The following is a 21,344-nucleotide window of genomic DNA, read 5'->3' as shown; positions in this document are numbered from 1 at the left end:
GGGCAGCAGTTGTGTGTTGACATCACTGGTTTGGAAGGAGTCTTGACAAGTCGCTACAGTGTATCGTGTAGATGGTACATACCGCTACCACAGGCATTCTATCATGACAGTAATCACAGCTATGACTCCATTCAAGTGTCCTTATCAGTAAATATCACTGGATCAGTGATCAAAAGCAGGAGCAATGGGCCACTTTCTCTCCCCACCACTCCGATTTAACAGTCCTGGGCAGTTCTCTGACAACAAGCCCAAAAATGTGTGATGCATTGCTCAACAATATCTCACAAACAAGGTGGAACTTCCAATTGAAAAAGGAACCTTAAAAATTAGACCAAAAAAAGGGTCACACAAGAGAACTCCTGTAATGTGCCAAAAAACTTTTATTAATATTTTATAAAAGGAATTTGTGTCGCATAAAAAACTTTTATTTAACGAAACATAACAGGAAATATAAAAGAAACAACTGCAAAGGAAAATGGAGAGTGAATTTGAACACCACCAACACAAGAGGATGAGGGCAGAGGTGGGACAAGGGAACAAAGAAGTGGGTCTATAATATTAGATATGGCTGTCAGCCCAGAACCCTGTGCATTCACAGTGTCTGCCTGTACCTTTACACAAAGCTTTCCTCAGTGGAGGGGCCCAACAAGTTGGTACCCCTCTGAACCTCATCATAGGCGCAACTAACTAAACACCATCTCGGCGATGTAAATGACACAATTGAGATGCGAATGTCATCAAAGAGACACGGTCCTTGCCTTTACCTACAGGAGCCATAGTTTTCACTGGGCAACCCCACCCCAAAAAAAAAGGACATATTTCCTCTTGTTGGAATCAGAACAAAAATTATAAAAACTAAACATTAACTTATTCTTGGGTTGAGCAAATATCTTCTGCCAAAGCGAGGGATACCTGTCCCCAAACATTCTAAGGACAGTACAGCATGGGGTTAGATTCAGAGAAACGTTCTCTCTACATTGTCCCCAAACACCCCCAGGGCAGGTCCAGCACAGAACTGAATATCGGGTAAAGCTCCTCTATGCTACCACATTAATGCACTTCTACACCAACAACAGAATCAAGTCCCTTACTGCATGTGTGACATTTTATTCATCTCCCACACCAGCAATTTTATAGCCTACAAGAGTGACTATCAATTTGTACCATGCAGTTTACTTGTGCCCAAAAGGGAACCAGGCTAAAGGTGCCCAAACTAATTTCACTTATGGTCCTTCACAAAGACCAGGTCTGGGATTCAGCTCTAAACGCAAAAAAATTAAAGAAAACAACATTTTTCCCCAGCTTAGTGAACCAAGCACTTTTTAAATGGCCCCATGTCAAAAAAATTGTGTAAGTGGGGATGGAATGTCCAGCGCAGAAGAGAGCATGTGCACATGTGTCAGTTTGAGAGCGATGTGTTGCATTCCAATTACACCTATAGCTCATGAGGGAGGACAAAAAAAGTTTGTTCCCTTCTTCAATCCTGTCCTGCTGTGTTTCATCAAGTTTGAGAATACAGAAGCCACAATAGAACTTCTGGAAAAAGGGATCCTCTTTTCAAATAAATGAGAAAATGCTTCCAGTTCCAACGAGCAAGACAACTCTTCATTTAAAAGGAAAAAAAGTCAGCCTCTGTGACGGCAGAAGTCAAATCAGTCTTTGAAAATTTCAGTAGATTTTGAATTTTTTTTTTAAACAAACAAACACTTAAATTTTGCATAGCTTGCCAACGGTGATTGATTTAGGCCTGTGCCTTAAAACCAGATAGCAATTGTTTGGGGGCTGCCAAAGGATATCATTCAAAATATAAATGATTTAGTGACTCGAGACTGGACTGTGCTGTGAGAGCCTGGTGTGGTCATTTGATGCTTGTAGTTCTTATCGGAGGGGAAACAAAGAAAACAAACACTGAACAGCTTTTCTTTCATTATAATTATTTGATATTGAAATAATCCCTGAAGTTATCAGGTATAATAACTAAAATCCTTTAAACATTTGATTAATCTGGAGAAGTACAGCACAAAGGAAGTAGTTAGATTACGGAATGTGCCGAGCCCCCTCATGCCCAGTGACTTCTACATGGCTTCCCTGATTCCCAGAATTCACAGCGAGCTGGCATCAGTAAAAACAAATCCTTGCCGGTTTCCAAATCGCCTTTACATTAAAAAAAATCAACGTTCATTTTTCACTTTGGTGCCTTTCTTTCTCAAAGGCAGTGACTCATGCTGGGTTAGAGTTCCACAGAACCTGTTCCTGTGCCTAACATTCATACTGGAAGCCTGGACTACAAGCATCAGTGGGCTAATTGACCAGGTGGGGTTTGGGGAGGGGAGGGAAGGGGAGGGGGGTTTGAACCCAAACATAACTTGGATGGCCTCCCCTTCCCCCATGATTGATCAGCCTGCCAATACTCGTTGGTCTCTTTCCAGCAGGGGTCATGACACCAATTAGGAGTGGGAACAAAGGCTGAATTTCCAACCCCCCTCCCTCAACCCAGGGTCACTGAGGCCAATTGGTACCCTACTTGAGATTGCATGTGAGGTCTTTGTGGACCACATGGTTCAGTTAGACACTGAACTATGCACTCATCCTCTGGGCCACAGTATCAAACTCAATTAACTGACAGGAAATTCAATTTGTAAAGTCCAGCCAGCTTTCAGAATGTTGATTTCTTTTTGTTTTGAACACTGAGGGAATCAGGTAAAGGCTATTCAGCCACTTTTAGGGGGTTAGTCTGCAGGTATGGACTTGTATGAAAACAGACCTCCTAAACAACAAAATTCACAAATCTGAATGAAACTCCCAATGACTCCTTCCCGTCACTCGTTACCTCACTAGTTCTACACAGGGTCTGGGCAGCTGCACCATCCTTTCAATACGGAGAGAACTTCTGTCGCTCAGACTTCTTAACCCCATTGGATGAGGAGATTTTGGCCGTATAAGCTGATAGGCTCCCAGAAGGCCCCGAAGTGGCCGCAGACAGTGCCAGGAAAGGTACGCTTTTCATGCCAAGGAGGCTGGAGATGGGAATGGCATAGGGGGCATTCAGCAGAGAGGATGGGAGGGTGGAGCTCATCGATGCCAGTGGGGAAGAGGCAGGGTTGGTAGGTTGAGAGAAGGTCATGTTGAGGTCAACTGGGGTCGTGATGGAAGCATTCTGGGAGGTGGTTTTAGCCATCTCTAAACTGTAAAGAAAGAGAGGTGGAGAGAGGTCAGGGTTATATTAGGTGAGAGGAATAGAAAAAGATTTGAGTTAAGGAAGGGTGGTGAAGGATGACAGTAAAACAAATGTACGGATACATTATGCCTCAGGTTCAATACTTGCGTATTGAATTAAACATACACACACACGCACAAACACCACTAAATACATGCAAGGGAACCATCACAGCTTGACAACCTTTGACCAGCTAAAACCCATGTTACCAAGAACACGCAGAATGAAGCCAGACTCGAGGTTCACAATACCTTCAATGTGTACAACTTGATCAAAGTTCCACTGAGGTGACTGTTTGCTGGAGACACTGGCTCCAAAGAGCAAATCCCAGTGCTTTCCCCAAAGCACAGAAGGTGCAGGCTTGTTTAGGGAGATGCCGAGATTAGATTAGATTCCCTACAGTGTGGAAACAGGCCCTTCGGCCCAACCAGTCCATACCGACCCTCCAAAGAGCAACCCACCCAGCCCCATTCCCTCCCACTTTTGAACAGGTCATCTCCTAGACCACCTATACACTGGTGAAACCTACTAAATTTGGAGGCTAAGTCAAAACCAGAATCCTCCTCCCTTTCTACCAATTGAATCTTCTTTAACCCTCCTCTTTTCTAATTGACCTACATTAAACTCTATTTTCTATAACACTAACTTTTGAAGCTGTCATCTCCCTCCAATTTTACAATATTCAGGCTTTGTTGAAAACAAAATTTCTTAATTGGTCTTAGAACCAACTGTATGTCATCTTGCTGGCATCTTGTGGTGTGGGCCTTTACCTAGGCTTCTTGATAATACACACCGACCGTCATCAAACTGAGCACTGGTTAGGTAGAGGAGTGTGCAGACAGCCAGCACATTAGATGATCAGCCAATACAGGGTGCACAATGCCAAAGGCTGAAAGGAAGGAGGTTTGCACTAATTGTGACTAACACTGAGCTTGAGGCTTTGATCTGTCTCAGGTGTCCCATGCCAAATTCCCCCGACTCCTATATTGGCCCAACATGGCCTAGGGAGAGGAGATACAAACAGGAGGATAACAAATGAGTGGGAGGAACAGTGACTGGTGCAACCTAGAAATGGTACCAACATGCTTTACTGATGAAATGTGGTGATTCAATGATTTGGTGCACTCCATTTGTAAAGAGTTCAAAGAGACTGCAACGTCCAGTATCTGAAAACTCGCAAAAAGTCTTCACCAAGACTTGGTGAGTAGCCTCATTGACCAACATAGTGTCTGATCTGAGCTGAATTAATTGATCTTAGGCGCATGGCAGTGGGTAATCTCCTCCAGCACTAATTCAGGGTGGATGCAGAAATTCAGCCAGGGTTCCCAGTCCTATTACCCTCCTGTCTCTTAAACCTCACCACCTGCTGGATCCAGTCAGTGGAAACACTCAGTCAAATCAGGCAGGGCTGAACCTCATTATACCCATGGTCAACTAGCCCTTTGGCACTTGCTGCCTAGCTTGCACAGGTTAGGCCATTTACGTGGTTTACCAGAGGTTGAACAGTACCCGTGGAACCATACCCCAAGCAAGATAAAAGGAGAGCAAAAGTGAAGAAACCAATAAAGGTGCTGTCACAATTCATCCTGAACATCAGTGCAAGGAGTGACAGGATACTAGTGTCTGATACAATAATCAGGGCTGGGAAGAGCAAGAGTAGAAGCCAGTGTTTTCAATTAAGAAAGAGAAAGGAACAGTGAAGAGTGATCCAACTTCACCTCTCTCCTGTCTCCTGATAATTGAGGGGAGAATGGCATTGACTGTTCTCTGGGTGGTGGTTATGGCACCGGTTTATCTCAGGATACATGAAAAAGCATGGATCAGATGTCAAAATTAATTACCTACTCCAAACATGACAAGCTGTGGATTTAGATAAGCGAGTCCACTTAGTTCTACACTGTTTCCATCACTATTCAAATAGCTCACTGCAACCCACTACTAAAACTGTGCTGGCAGACAACTACAATGCGCGGTATTGTTCTGGGGTAGACCTCCAGGTTTGCTTACCATGCGTTTATGAGGTACTGGGCCAAGTTGACATTCAGGGGTCCCCCTGTGATTGTAACAAGTCGCTCGGTTGAACCGTCAACCTGATTGTCAATCTTGATTTGAGCACCTGACATCTGCCGGATTTCATTAATTTTACTGCCCTGCCTTCCGATGATGCAGCCTATTAACTGTTGAGGAAAAACAGGCATGGATTAGTCAAGAAAATGCAACAGCCTATCCTGACAATTATTTAATTCTTACATTTTTCATTTAGAAAATAAACTAAACAGTTCTTGTGCTCTACCAGACACTGAAAAAAGCAATACGCATCTCAGTCAACCTACATCATTGGTGACATTAAGTTACTCAACAGGTAATGAGGAACAGCAAGTTAGATACAGAGTAAAGCTCCTGCTAAACAGCCACCAAATACTCCCAGCAGTGCAGGATATAGTCAAGCTCCCTCTCTTCTTTTAAAGTGAAATATTTCAAATCTTTAAAATATTTCAAACTCAATCACAAGAGTGCCCATAATATAACCTGACATTTGCCCCATTCCTGATAAGTGTCTGATTAAGACTGAGCTTTTTGAAGAAGTAACAAAGAGGATTGATGAGGGCTGAGTGGTAGACATGATTTACGTGGACTTCAGTAAGGCATTCAACAAGGTTCCCCATGGGAGACTGGCTAGCAAGGAATACAGGGAGAACTAGCCACTTGGATACAGAACTGGCTCGAAGGTAGAAGACAGAGGGTGGTGATGGGAGGGTTGTTTTTCAGACTGGAGGCCTGTGACCAGTGGAGTTCCACAAGGGTCGGTGCTGACTCCACGGCTTTTCATCATTAATACAAATGATTTGGATGTGAACATAGGAGGTATATAGTTAGCAAGTTTTCAGATGACACCAAAACGGGAGGTGCAGTGGACAGCGAAGGTCAGATTACAACGGGATCTTGATTAGATGGACAATGGGCCGAGGAGTGGCAAATGAAGTTTAATTTAGATAAATGTGAGATGGAAAAGCAAATCACAGTAGGACTTATACACTTGGTGGTAAGATCCAGGGGAGTGTTGCTGAAAACCAAGACTTTAGAGTGCAGACTCAGTTTTTTGAAAGTAGAATCACAGGTAAATAGGATAGTGAAGGCAGCGTTTGGTATGCTTTCCTTTACTGGTCAGAGCATAGAGTATAGGAGTTGGGAGGTCATGTTGTGGCTGTACAGGACATTGGTTAGGCCACTGTTGAAAACTAAATGCAATTCTGATCTCCCTCCTATTGGAAGGATGTTGTGAAACTGGAAAGGGTTCAGAAAAGATTTACAAAGATATTACCAGGGTTGGAGGATTTGAGCTATAGGGAGAGGCTGAATAGGCTGGGGCTGTTTTCCCTGGAGCGTCGGAGGCTGAGGCTTATAAAATCATAAGGGGCATGGTAGAAGAAATAGACAAGGTCGTTTCCCTGGGGTGGGGTCCAAAACTAGAGCGGAAAAATATAAAAAGAACCCAAGGGACAACTTTTTCACGCAAAGGGTGGTGTATGTATGGAATGAGCTGCCAGAGTAAGTGGTAGAGGCTGGTACGATCAGTGTTTAAAAGCCACCTGGATGGGTACATGAATAGGAAGGGTTGAGAGGGATACAGGCCAAGTGCTGGCAAATGGGACTAGTTTAGTTTAGGATATCTGGCTGGCATGGATGAGTTGGACCAAAGGGTCTATTTCCGTGCTGTACATCTCAATTACCCTAAACAGAATTATTCTGGTCTAAAATTTGGAGCTAAGAAAGTTAGGGAATTGAAACAAAATCTGGTCTTTATGGTATTTTGCCTAGATCTTTCACCTCAAGAATTATAACTGTGCATTTCTGGCACTTTGTCTGCTTTACCAAGATAAATTTGTTTTTCGTCTTAATCATGTTACAGCACAATCTCTATAGCTTATCTCGCTGAATAGCAAAGAACAGCACTAACGCTTGGATTGGAAATAATCAGAGACAACGGAAGTCCAAGTGCAAGAAGAACAGCTCTACTGGCAAGACCCAAGACCAGCATCAACTTTTGGTATTTCCTCACTAAATAATTTTCCAAACAAGACAAAAGCACAAGTTATTGGAGGTAGAAAAGTTAGTGTTTGAGGGGAATGGGCCGTCCTGAGAAATGCAACTATTGCACTATTCTAATTGAGAACTCACCAACTAGAGGAAATATTTTTTCCATATCCACCTTGTCAAGAACATGCAGAATCTTAAATTTAATCAAACTACCCCTCATTTTAATGCCAGTGAAGCCAAGTCCAACCTATCCAATCTTCCCTCATAGGACAACCACCTATTCATTCCAGGACTTAATCTAGCAAACATCCCTGAACCACCAACTCATTTACATCTCTCCTGTTTAAAAAAAAAGATTTTACGACAAGCTGGCTCTGCCTTAGAATACAATAATTGTTAGTTATCTAAAATCTCCAGATTCTTTCATTTCCTGTGTCTTAGAATCTGTGGGTTTTAAAAAAACATCTTCCGAATTACTGAGCATTCACAACTATTTGGTGTAAAGAATTCAAAAAACTCATGTTCGAGTGAAGCAATTTTTCACTACATTCTTAAATGACTGGCCCCCTATCCTGAGACTGTGATCCTTCGTTTCACATGCTGTAGCCAGGAAACATTTATTCTGTCATATCTACTGGAAACATTTTAATAACATTGGTCAGTAAAAGATGGAGAAACAATATTCTGGCCTGTTCTAATTAACCCACTCAGAGGGCAGCCATCTCATTCTGGGAATCAATCTAGTGAGCTTTCATCAAACATCTGTCAAGGCAAGTAGTCTCTTCTGTAAGTACAATCACAGAAGTGTATTCTAGGTATGGTCCCACCGAACACTTATGATAAGCGAGACCACTTGAAATCAGATTTGTTTCAGCATTCCAAAGCAGTTGGAGTATCAAAGTTTATGTACCATTTGTCTTCCCAATTGGTCATTGCATTGGCACTTTAACTGTTAAAAGCACAAGAAGCCCAAAATCTTGATTTTAGCCAACACTGGCTGGTCTAACCTTTTAAAAGAAAATTCTAATTCTTCCAAAGTGCTATTTGCTATTTCACCTCATTAAACTACATTCTTAACATTTATTTCACCCATTTAAACCTTTTTTTCTGCCTCCTTGCATCTCCCAAATGGTTTAGTTTACTACCTACCTGTTTAAAAAAAACCACTTAATTGGACTGAAGTTGACATATTCCTGAAGAAAGGCTTATGCCCGAAACGTCGATTTTCCTGTTCCTTGGATGCTGCCTGACCTGCTGCGCTTTTCCAGCAACACATTTTCAGCTCCGAAGTTGACATATACCATAAAGAGGAGACCAGAGTACTGTTCCCTGAAGTTCTCCATTTCACTCACCGCCATCCTGAAAATGTTTTTTTTCCTGTCTATTTCAGAAGCTTTAACCTTGTATAACAAGCTCTTATTTAGCCAATGCCTTTTGAAAATCAAATGATAACATTAACTGGTTCCCCTTTATTGTTCCTGTACTTACAACCTGAAACAGATAATGCACTCTGGCAGGGCAAAACCAGTGCATCCACTATTATTAACACTTCTCATAAACCATAGCCGAGCTGTCAGCTCCAAAATAATGCCAGGTTTTAGTCCCGCTAATTTCTCCAGAACACTTTCTTCATCATAATTTTCTTTAAGTCCTTCATTCTCATGAGACTCCAACTGTGGGCTCAGATCTCACCCCAGTCACTATTTAAAAGCTGACACTTCAGGGGAGCATTAAGGGAGGCTTTTTTTTTTTAAATCCTCAGTTGAAACATTAGCTGGACCCAACATGGTAACAGAAACGACACTTCAAATACTTTTTCATTACAAAGTAGCATCAGATGTACAATTCTGAAAGGTGCAATATAAATACAAGTCTTTAAAAATGATGTGAATGCTGGGATGTAGTGTCCAAGCTATGGATTCCTAACTGTACTGTACACCCTATGGATATGGAAGCCTGACTTGCACAACAGCACTCAAACCTCCAACAGTTAGTGTCTCTCCAGTATTGTCCTGTCATCCATTTTATGAAACAGACACCTCTTCATTCTGGTTTTGAATTTCAAAAGCCTTATGGTGTGTGTTGTCTGGTTGGCATTCTTTTCTGCCTTTGTCACTTGATACTTTTGAGTTTTGAAGAGAGCATTGTGTTGCCCTGCTGACTATTTATAAGCAGAGTCCTTGCAGGGGCTGTGAATCCACCTCACATTCATCACATGCCTGGAATTGCAACTCAATTCCAACTGACATGAACCAGAGAACTGTCCTTCAACAGGACAGCAGCAGCAACAGACCAGAGGATGACAACATCAGCCTCACAGCAATAAGTCATTACCCAACATCATAAACACGAGTCCAAATGAGGCATTGTAATAGTGCCTATACTAGATATAAGTGAGGTCCTTTCATTGTGAAGGGACAGTCTGTATATTATATGACATATAATCTCCCTGGTTGTCGGTTCATAAATTGGGAAATACTCACTATACATAAAACAGTGCAATATATCCACTTCATTTCCACAGAACTACAAGTAAATTATAATAAGTTATAACTGTCCCATTTAAAGAGGTACCTATGCAATTGCATATATGAAATTATGTGTGAGGCATAATCACTATTTGTAGTAAGAGGTACAGTCACCCTTGTTCCAATGCATTGTACAGTTACCCTATAGCCTTTCACTAGTATAAACCTACACTGCACCATGGTACGGAGGTTCCTTTCACCACTGGACTTTTTAAGCAACCCCGTACCGCTTTTGAAGCTATTGCCTGAAAATGAAAAATGTGAAAGAAAAGATCAGAGGTCACCACTCCAGGAATGGCTGCAGATTAACTTAGCCTTGGAAGGGTTCAGTTAACCTCAATGAACAGGCAGGGTATGCGACAGCAAGCTGTGCAGCAAGTGCCTGTGCTGCATCACCTCTCTGTTAGTGAAGATGGCTGAGTGCTGCCTGATTAATGCTGACTGATCTGAGATTTAATGCAACCACTGGCTCAAGGAGGGCGATTTGTCAATCAAAGCTTCATACTGTTACTGATCCATCACTAACAGATGGTGAGCTATCTCTGCTGCCTCATCTCACATTGAGTCAGTTTTGCTATACCGCAGTAGTTTTGTTCTTGTGCAATCCCATGTTACAAGAAAATTGCGCAAAAGCAGCAGCATTTAAAATAACGGGATTGGAATCGTGTTATAACCAATACACGCTTTAAAACTTGGCACTTTAGAAATAGTGTCCCCATTTTATCAATCGTGTTATAGCAAATTCATGTTAACGAAATCTGCATTATAGTAGGATGACCTGCTGGCTCTGTGGCAGGATGGGGGAGAAATCTGTAGCAAGTGCTCTTTTCTTTTCCCCTGTATTTATTTGGAAGGGTAGAGACTGATCTCCAAATCTTCTGGATAACGTCCAAATATGTGGAAGATAAGATTTATCAGTTGTGATGAATCCATTGGTAAACATCCTGCTCTGTTCGCCCTCATTTGATTTTTGCTTTCTGTGCAGTGTTGTTAACTCCAGCCCATCTTTAGCATTATCCTCTGACCACACACCACTCTGTCTATCCTTCACTCACTCCATCTTTTCTTGGATACTGCATAACTGAGCAGGTTAATAATATATTAGATAGTGGTTAACAAATCACATTTGACATCAGTTGGGTATCCAGAAGACAACTCGGGACTTGCTAACACAACAGGTTCAGTTCAACCAACACTGAATATTTAAAAAGTATTTGATATTTCCGAAGGATGGGAAGAAATGAAAATGACATTGTACAGCTCTCAAAAGAAAAATAATTTTGATTTAAAAGATCAAGATACAGTATTGTTACAGTCAAGTAGTAAATTCATTGATAGTATTTGTAGGCCCCATTACTACACTGTTGGATAGCACATACATCAAGAAATAACATGGTCTTATGAAGACAAATTGGAGGAGTCAAATTGGCAAACACAGCTTGGAGAAGGAGTTTACACAGTTATTTCAGATAATTATTTAAAATGATGTGTGCTGGAACCAACCATTAAGAGGCTATTTTAGGCCTGATAATGTGCTCTATGAAAGCACTAATGACCTCATTGTAAAAGGATCTTCTAGGTAAGAATGATCATAACATGGTAGAATTTCACATTCAGTTCAAAAGTGTTAAAAGTCGATCTGAAGCAAGTGTCTTAGATTTAAATAAAAGCAATTACATGGTATGAAGATAGAGTTGGCTGAAGTAGATTGGGAAAATAAATTGGAAAAATAAAAAGACAGCAGAGAAGCAGTTAAATATTTAAGGAAAACTTTTTAAATCTCAAAGATATATTCCATTGGGAAAGAAAACTTATGAAAAAGGTGCATCATCCGCCATTAATTAAGATCAAGGATGGTGTCAAATCAAAAGATGCAGCATGCTACAAAAATTGGCAGCATTCTTCGGCAAAATTTAAGAAATTAGTAGAGAATTACTTAAAGTGCGAAATTGAAGTACAAGACAAAAACAAATGAAATGTAAAAAATACAGTAAAAGCATTCACAAGATTATTAAAAAGAGTGTGTTGGTCCCTTAAGAGGGGGAGATTTGGGAATTAACAATTGAAAAACAAGAGAATAGCAGAACCTTTGAACAAATATTTTGCATCTGTTAGCATAGTAAGACACAAAGCAACAAAATTGTAGAAAATCAAGAGGCAAAAATGGAAGAAGGAACTTAATTAATGATCACCAGAGAAAAAAATACAATAAAAATAATGGGACTAAGAAGCCTTCCAAGTCTTGTGACATGAATCTTAAAAGGTTTGAAGGAAGAGGTTGCAAATTTTGTAAAGGATCAGTTGTAATCTTCCAAAATTCTCCAAATTCTGGACCAGTCCCAGTCAATTAGAACCAAATATTAACACCTCAATTCAAGAAAGAAGAGAGATAGCATGTCGAAATTCAATTAAGGGGAAGGGAGTAGCAAGGTATTTAGAAAATTATGAAACATATCAGAGTCAATATGATTGTGAGAAAGGGAAATCATATTCAGCAGTTAATACAGTTGACTGTAAGTAGTAGGGTGGATACAAATGTTTTAGAATTTCCAAAAGGTATTTGATAAGAATAAAAAAAGTGATCAAATAAAAAAAAACTTACCGATCAAGAGCTCATGCTATTGGGATGATATTTTAAAATAGAGGGGGGATTGGCAAACTTACAGGATTCAGACTCAGGAATAATTGGCAATGCTCAGATGGGCAAAGGAGTGGAATGTCATGTATCAGTATTGGTACCTGAACTATTTTCAATCTATATCAGTGACTTGACTGAAGCAACAGAATGGACTACAGACAAAATTTGCTGATGTTATATAGATAGGAAGTTATGAAGATACAAAGGTTCTGAAAAGGACTCTAGATAGAATACAACGCAAGAGGCCTAACAGGAAACACAGATGAACTCAGGGCATGGTTAGGAACACGGGACTGGGATATCATAGCAATTATAGAAACATGGCTCAGGGATGGACAAGGCTGGCAGCTTAATGTTCCAGGATACAAATGCTACAGGAATGACAGAAAGGGAGGCAAGAGAAGAAGGGGAGTGTATTTTTGATAACGGATAGCATTACCGCTGTACTGAGGGAGGATATTCCCGGAAATACATCCAGGTAAGTTATTTGGGTGGAACTGAGAAGAAAGAAAGGGATGATCACCTTATTGGGATTGTATTAATAGACGAGGAGATCTCGGTTACCTGTAAGAATAGTAGGGTAGTTATGGCAGGGGATTTTAACTTTCCAAACATAGACTGGGACTGCCATAGTGTTAAGGATTTAGATGGAGAGGAATGTGTTAAGATTTTACAAGAAGATTTTGAGAGTCAGTATGTGCATGTACCTACTAGAGAAGGTGTAAAACCTGACCTACTCTTGGGAAATAAGGCAGGGCAGGTGGCTGAGGCGTCAGTAGGGGAGCACTTTGGGGCCAGTGACCATAATTCTATTAATTTTAAAATGGTGATGCAAAAGGATAGACCAGATCTAAAAGCTGAAGTTCTAAAATGGAGAAAAGCCAATTTTGAACAGTATTAGGCAAGAATTTTCAAAGGCTGATTGGGGGCAGATGTTCACAGGTAAAGGGACGGCTGGAAATTGGGAAGCCTTCAAAAATGAGATAACAAGAATCCAGAGAAAGTATATTCCTGCCAGGGTGAAAAGGGAAGGCTGGTAGGTATAGGGAATGCTGGATGACTAAAGAAAAAGAAGGAAGCATATGTCAGGTATAGACAGGATAGATCTAGTGAATGCTTAGAAAAGTAGAAAGGCAGGAACATACTTAAGACAGAAATCAGGAGGGCAAAAAGGAGACATGAGATAGCTTTGGCAAGTAGAGTTAAGGAGAATCCAAAGCGTTTTTACAAATACATTAAGATCAAAAGGGTAACTAGGGAGAGAATATGGCCCCTCAAAGATCAGCAAGGCGGCCTTTGTGTGGAGCAACAGGAGATGGGGGAGATACTAAACGAGTATTTTGCATCAATGTTTACTGTGGGAAAGTACATGGGAGATATAGAATGGAGAGAAATAGATGGTGACGTCTTGACATCCATATTACAGAGGAGGAAGTGCTGGATGTCTTGAAACGCATAAAAGTGGATAAATCCCCAGGACCTGATCAGGTGTACCTTAGAACTCTGTGGGAGGCTAGGGAAGTAATTGCTGGACCTCTTACTGAGATATTTGTATCATGGATAGTCAGAGGTGAGGTGCTGGAAGACTGGAGGTTGAGTAACATGGTGCCACTGTTTAAGAAGGATGGTAAGGACAAGCCAGTCTATAGCCAACTATAGACCAGTGAGCCTGACATTGGTGGTGGGTAAGTTGTTGGAGGGAATCCTCAGGGGACAGGTTGTACATATATTTGAAATGGCAAGGACTGATTAGGGATAGTCAACATGGCTTTGTGTGTGGGAATTCATGTCTCACAAACTTGATTGCGTTTTTTGAACAAGTAACAAAAAGATGATTGATGAGAGAAGACCGGTAGATGCAATCTATATGGATTTCAGTAAGGCGTTCGACAAGGTTCTCCATGGGAGACTGGTAAACAGGTTTCGATCTCAGAATACAGGGAGAACTAGCTATTTGGATGCAGAATTGGTTGAAAGATAGAAAACAGAGGGTGGTGATGGAGGGTCGTATTGAAGACTGGAGGCCTGTGACGAGTGGAGTGCCACAAGGATTGGTGCTGGGTCCACTACTTTTCATCATTTATATAAGTGACTTGGATGTGAGCGTAAGAGGTATAGTTAGTAAGTTTGCTGATTACACCAAAATTAGAGGTGTAGTGGACAGCAAAGAAGGTTACTTCAGATTGCAACAGGATCTTGATCAGATGGGCCAATGGGCTGAGAAGTGGCAGCTGGAGTTTAATTTAGATAAATGGGAGGTGCTGCATTTTGGGAAAGCAAATCTTAGCAGGACTTATACACTTAATGGTAAGGTCTTAGGGAGTGTTGCTGAACAAAGAGACCTTGGAGTGCAGGTTCATAGCTCCTTGAAAGTGGAGTCGCAGGTAGATAGGATAGTGAAGGTGGTGTTTGGTATGCTTTTCTTTATTGGTCAGAGTATTGAGAACAGGGGTTGGGAGGTCAGCTGTTGCAGCTGTGCAGGACATTAGCTAGGCCACTGTTGGAATATTGCGTGCAATTCTGGTTTCCTCCCTATTGGAAAGATGTTGTGAAACTTGACAGGGTTCAGAAAAGATTTACAAGGACGTTGCCAGGGGTGGAGGCTTTGAGCTATAGGGAGAGGTTGAATAGGCGAGGGTTGTTTTCCCTGGAGCGTCAGAGGCTGAGGGGTGACCTTATAGAGGTTTACAAAATCATGAGGGGCACGGATAGGATAAATAGACAAAGTATTTTTCCCTGGAGTGGCAGAGTTCAGAACTAGAGGGTGTGGTTTAGGGGGAAGAGGGGAAAGATACAAGAGACCTATGGGGCAACGTTTTCTCGCAGAGGGTGGTACATGTATGAAATGAGCTGCCAGAGGATGTGGTGGAGGCTAGTACAATTGCAATATTTAAAAAGCATCTGAATGGTTATATGAATAGGAAGAGTTTGGAGGGATACATGCCGGGTGCTGGCAGGTGGGACTAGATTGGGTTGGGATATCTGGTCAGCATGGGTGAGTTGGACAGAAGGGTCCGTTTCCATGCTGTATGACTCTATGACATAGACCATAGAACAGTACATAGCACAGGAATGGCCCCTTCAGCCCACAATGTTCCACGTAACATGATCCAAATTAGACTAATCCCTTCTGCCTGCCCTTCAGGGTCCATATTCGTCCATTCCTTGCATATTCATGTGCTCAACTAAAAGCCCCTTAAAAACGTCCTTATTGTATCTGACTCCACTACCATTCTTGACAGTGTGCCCCAGACATCACCACAAAAAAAACTTGCTCTTCATATCTCCTTTGAACGTTTCCCCCTCTCAGCTTAAACGCATACCCCCTAGTATTAAACATTTCATCTGAGAAAAAGATTCTGACTGTCAACCCTATCAATACATCTCAATTTTACAGACTTCTATCAAGTCTCCTCTTAGCCTATCCACTCCATAGAAAGGCTAATTTTTCCAGCTTCTCCTTATAGCTCAATCCCTCTAATCTCGGCAGCATCATGGTAAACCTCTTATGCATCCACCCCAAAGTCCTCATTCTTCTTCTTCTTCATGTGTAATATGACCAGAATCGAACACAATAGTTTAACTGCAGCTTAACCAAAGCCTTACAAAGCTGCAGCATGACATCCTGCCCCGACCAATAAAGGCAAGCATGCTATATGCCTCCTTTACCACAACCTAGTTGCATGGCCACTTTCAGGGAGCTATGGACTTGAACACCAAGATCGCTTTGTACATCAATGTTGTCATTAACTGTATATTTTTCCTTAACATTTGATCTCCCAAAGTGCAATACCTCAGTTGCCTGGATTAAACTCCATCTGCCATATCTGCCACTGATCTATATCCCATTGTATCCTTTGACAACCTTCCATGCTAGCCACAACTCCACTGATCTTCGAGTCATCGGCAAAGTTACTCACCCACCTGTCTACGTTTTCATCGAAGTCATTTATATAAGTCACAAACAGCATGGGTCCCAGTACAGATTCCTGCTGAACACCACTCATTATGTACCTCCAGCCAGAAAAACACCTTTCCACCACTACCCTCTGCTTTCTGTAGGCAAGCCAATTCTGAATCTGAGCGGCCAAGTCACTACGCATCTTGATCTTCTGGATGAGCCTACATGAGGAACACCTTGTTGAAAGCCTTAGTAAAATTCATATAGACAGCACCCATTCTTCTACCCTCAACGATCATCTTCATCACCTCAAAAAATTCAAACAAGTTAGTAAGACATGACCTACGCTACACAAAGCCATGACGACTGTCCCTAATTAGGCCATGCTTTTCCAAATGTGCATAAATCCTATCCCTCAGGATTCTCTCCAATAGCTTCCCAACCACCAACGAGAGATTCACCAGTCTACAGTTTCCTGGGTTATCCCTATTCCCATTCTTGAACAAAGGAATACTAGCTACTCGCCAGTCCTCCAGGATCTCTCCCATGGCTAACGATGACACAAAGGTCTTGGTCAAGGCCGAAGCTATCTCTTCTTACCTCTCCCAATAAACAGCGTGGGGCCCTGGGGGACTTATCCACCTTAATGCATTTCAAGAGACTCAACACCACTTCTTTCTTGATCTCAAAATGCTCTAGTATATCATGCGCCACAATAATTTCACAGTCCTCCATATTGTTCTCCTGGGAAAATACTGATGCAAAGTACTCATTTAGGATCTCGCCCACATCCTCTGCCTCCAAGCAGAAGTTGCCTCCTTTATCGTGGAGTGGTCCTACCCTCTCCCTAGTTACCCTCTTGTTTTTAAGTGTACAGAATGCCTTGGGATTCTGTTTAACCCTACTTGCCACAGTCATTTCATGACCCCTTCTTGCTCTCCCGATTCTCTGCTGGAGTTCTTTCCTTCTTTCCAAATGAACTGGTTACTTTGATAAGAACAACAGAAAAGCTAATAATTATTATTTAAATGGAAGATTATATCAATCAAGAGAGAAACCTGGATGTCCTTGCGAGTCTATCAGAAAAAAAGTATATGTCAGTATAGCAAGGCAACGAGAATGTTGTGGACACATGGTTTACTGTGCACAGTTTTGGTTTCTTTCTTGAGGAAGCAAAAGACTTGGATGCAACTCAGCAGGTTCACCAGGACCAATTCCTAGGATGAAGGGACTTGTTTTGAGGGAAAGTTTAGCAGGTTGGGCCTTTACTCAGTGGAGATAAGAATGAGTGGTGGTCTTATTTAAATACAAGAGTTTATTAAAGGGTTCGACAGGGTAGATGTGAATATGATCTTTCCTTTTGTCAAGGTATTTGGAACTATGGAAATGGTTTCAGAATATAGGATAACCCCTTAAAGACAAAGATGAGGATGAATTGTTCTGAGGACGTTAGTCCTTGAAATTCACTTCTCCAATAAGCGATGGAAGCTAAGTCATCAAATATCAGTGTTAGGTAAATTTTTTGATCAATAAGGAAATGAGTGAAAGGGCAAGAAAGTGGAGTTAAGATCACAACCAATCACAACAGTCATGATTTTACTGAATGCAGAGCCATGGACCAATTCCAAGAACGGAAAACCCCAGGCCCATCAGTCATGCAAGGACCCCAAAAGCTCATAACCAGTGACTGAAACTTTTTGGATAGACAGTCATACTCCACGAACAATTGCAGAATACAACAAATGCAGAGTTTGAGGGGCTGAAATGTGTTATTTCCTTTTCCTTAGATTTTATGATTACTTACATCATTTGGAACCAATAGCTCCTGAGATGTAGCCTGACCACTGTTGTCCAAACCTGCAGGAGGAAAGTAGTAACCAATTAATGCTATGGACAAAGGAAAATGCAGCCATACACAGAATGAGAGCATGCAAACGTGTGACAGAAAGTGAAAGCTAAGTAGGAACAGGGAGCAGACAGGAAGAAACAGAAATTATTTAGACACACCACTCAAAAGAAGGATGCAGCGCAGTTTCAATCCATCAGTGGCAGAACACAAATCTATTTAATGGCCAGAGGAAAGATTCAAATTCAGCTAGGTTTTCCTAGCTCACAGTAAATTGACAGAACTCAAATCTTAACAACCCATCAACATTTCCACCGAGCTGCAGACTTGCAACCTCCAAGGTTCTCCACCAGCCTCATTGTCAGAAATAATAAGGGCAAAAGAGTTTTAAGGCACTGTCACCAAAAACTGGCCACATACAATGCACCCCACATTCGTAACAAAGGACTCTTTAAAAGGTCTTTGGATTTAAGAAGCCCTTCAACTCCACATAGCTCCTAACAACTATTTCTCATTCATCCATTAACGCCCAATCCCATTCTACCAGATAACCCATCAGCATAACTAAAAAAACTTTAACAATATTTTGAATAATTTTACACTAATACATCTATAGTCTGTCTTAAATGCCAAGTTTTACACAGAACCGTTAAAACATTTACTATATCTCTAACATTCTGCATTGTCAGGACAGCTTTTATCCCACACTCAATAATACTTGTACTAGAGGACAATTACTGCCCCACTCTCTCCAATGCTCTGTACTAACAATACTGTTAGAATTCCACTCTAATACTCAGTGCTGTCAGGACAGTTACCACCCACACACCCATTTTTAATACATACCTGTAAATGAAGAGGATGACTGGTTTACGGTGTTGAAGGAAGCATGCTGTGCAGCCAGCTGGTGAAGTTTGGAGAGCTGCAACATCAACCAAATACCAACCATTAAAAGTAGCATCATGATTGTAGCATGCACAGCTTGCAACTATCTCATTATCAAACTTTTTAAACACATGCATTACCGACTCAACACCATTACCGCTTTGCACAAAGAATGGGTGCACAATGAATCCCGAGAGAGAGATAGGCTCCCAGCATTTGAAACAGGAGGGGACCAATATGCCTGCCCAGGTGGTGGCAGCGGGATGGGGGCCAGGAGGATGTTACTGCTCCATTTAAAGCTGATGTGTCTGGTTTTTTTAGTGGGCTCTCGGAGATGTGGCATCAAGAAACACTCCCTGCAACAGTACCCACTTAGGCTATTCCGGTTAGTCAGCTAACCGATCTTAGTGAACTCCAGTACAAGATGGAATAACCAATTATTAAAATTAACTAAGATATTTTAAACCGTGGACTTTTTCCTGCTCAATCCTCTCTCTATTCTAACCAATAAAGAGGCCTCAGGCCTAGTCACTGAAGTATTTTTTTCTTTGCTAGTATAGGAATTGACAACAGAGCCAATCAGGATTCTCCGTGCCATCTGGCAATGAAAAGCAGTATTGTGACAGTGGGCTGAATCCATCAAACTCATTCCACAAGAGACCCTTAAAAGCCATGCAGTGGAGACTCCTAGCCCATACCAGATACAAATTCAGCCCTCAGGCTCAAATGCCAAAGCATGATATTTGATTTTTTTTTTAAGTCTAGTTGCTGCAGGATTCTAGAAGCTTGTCTCTGATTCAGAGAAAGCAGTGTGCCAGAGTCCAAATAAAAACAGCCCAATTATAAAAGCATCAAGTGTCCAACTATCTGGGCTGCCCTTCCTCCTCTGCTCGGTCCTTTCAATAGAAATCTTTATTCAAAGATGAAAGCTTGTGACAAATTGTCATTTTGGGAATGGTGTTCAGCTGTAGAGGAAAGAAAGCAGGGATTTGATTTGACAGGGCTTGTGAATGAAAGCGTGGGCCCATGGAATTCACTCCTCAAAAGGACAGCATTGTGTGGATTTTTTTTTCTCTTGATGCCGGCCTTCCCTTAATTTGCTGGCTCACTCTGGATGCCAGAGGCTAAAAGGAGACTACTGGCAATGAATGAGACTATTCAACTGTGGAAGGAAGTCACAAATCTTGACATCACCCAAGATGACCATCCTGGTTCTCAGGATAATTGACAGCAAACACAAACAAGTGTGCACTCGTGCGTACAGAAGAGTACAAAATATGATTGATCATCCTACGAAGAGATTAGTTAACAAGATAAATGCTTGATCACTTCCTTGATCAGACGTGCAGCAGACCCAGCAGCAGCTTGCTCAATGACTGAATGGACAAATACACTGTCCAGGAAAGGGTTAGGGCTGTGTATTCACCCACAATGAGTAGTTTGAAGCTCCATGTTTAAATTGAGAGCCCAAAGGCCCCATGGAGAGAGGGGAAGGGACAACTAATTGAGCAGATCCTCATTCCCAGCTGGTTCTCAATACAAAGTTTTCTGTACAATAAGCTACAATTATTTGAATTTCACTTACATCTGGATGAGGGACTGCAAACTGCCCCTGGACAGTGTAGGCCTGAAAGAGAATTTTACAGAATAAAGCACTGTTTGAATATGTCTTCCTAACAGCTATGATAGAATCAGCAATCTAGCCAGAATTAAGGGGCTCGTGTCCCTCATCACCCCAAAAGCTCTGAAAGTTACCAGAAAAACTGAGGCACAGCTGACTCTTATACTTTAAATGAAAATGTAGAACTCAGGTCAGTGTGGCATAAATAAAAATCTTACACAGCACAACTTTAGTTGGCAGTATAAAAATTCAAGTCCCACTCTAGAGAACTGGTTAAAACAAATCTAAACATTCCAGTACTGTTCCGAGTGCTGTACTGTTGAAGGTGTTGTCTTTCAGTTCATACCTTAAAGCAAGTTCTATTTGCCCTCTATTTGTGGATTCAAGAGCAGAGAAGGATTCAGAAGCAAATTATGCGCTCATTAACACATTTGTTGTTTATTAGATATTGTCATGTGCAAATAGACAAATCAAACATCCTATACTGCACAAAACTCTACATTTCAAAAGGTATTTCCTGTAGATGTCCTAACATTCTGAATATGTAGGGTGTAGGTTTGCTCGCTGAGCTGTAGGTTTTATATCCAGATGTTTCATTACCTGGCTAGGTAACATCATCAGTGGCGACCTCCAAGTGAAGTGAAGCTGTTGTCTCCTGCTTTCTATTTAT

General features: G+C 41.4%; 1 protein-coding gene across 5 annotated transcripts in view; it reads right to left on the bottom strand.

Annotated features, from left to right (window-relative positions):
• Positions 1 to 357: 357 nt before the first annotated feature.
• Positions 358 to 21,344, bottom strand: part of pcbp4 (poly(rC) binding protein 4) — a 47,577-nt gene continuing 26,590 nt past the window's right edge. For all 5 annotated transcript variants that reach the window (XM_043708494.2, XM_087994521.1, XM_043708496.2 and 2 more), the window contains exons 9-13: positions 20,639 to 20,680; positions 19,015 to 19,090; positions 18,127 to 18,179; positions 5,225 to 5,394; positions 358 to 3,185 (exon numbers count right to left, since the gene is read on the bottom strand). In XM_043708494.2, coding sequence (XP_043564429.1) covers positions 2,873 to 3,185; positions 5,225 to 5,394; positions 18,127 to 18,179; positions 19,015 to 19,090; positions 20,639 to 20,680 — 654 coding nt within the window. In that variant the 3' untranslated portion in view covers positions 358 to 2,872. The remainder of the gene's footprint in view (positions 3,186 to 5,224; positions 5,395 to 18,126; positions 18,180 to 19,014; positions 19,091 to 20,638; positions 20,681 to 21,344) is intronic.

Source organism: Chiloscyllium plagiosum, unplaced genomic scaffold, assembly GCF_037043375.1.
Source record: "Chiloscyllium plagiosum isolate Xiang-an unplaced genomic scaffold, Cpla_swu_hap1 HiC_scaffold_14, whole genome shotgun sequence".
In the NCBI taxonomy this organism is placed as follows: domain Eukaryota; kingdom Metazoa; phylum Chordata; class Chondrichthyes; order Orectolobiformes; family Hemiscylliidae; genus Chiloscyllium; species Chiloscyllium plagiosum.
The sequence above is the reverse complement of the archived record's forward strand: the minus strand, read 5'-3'. Positions and strand labels throughout refer to the sequence as shown.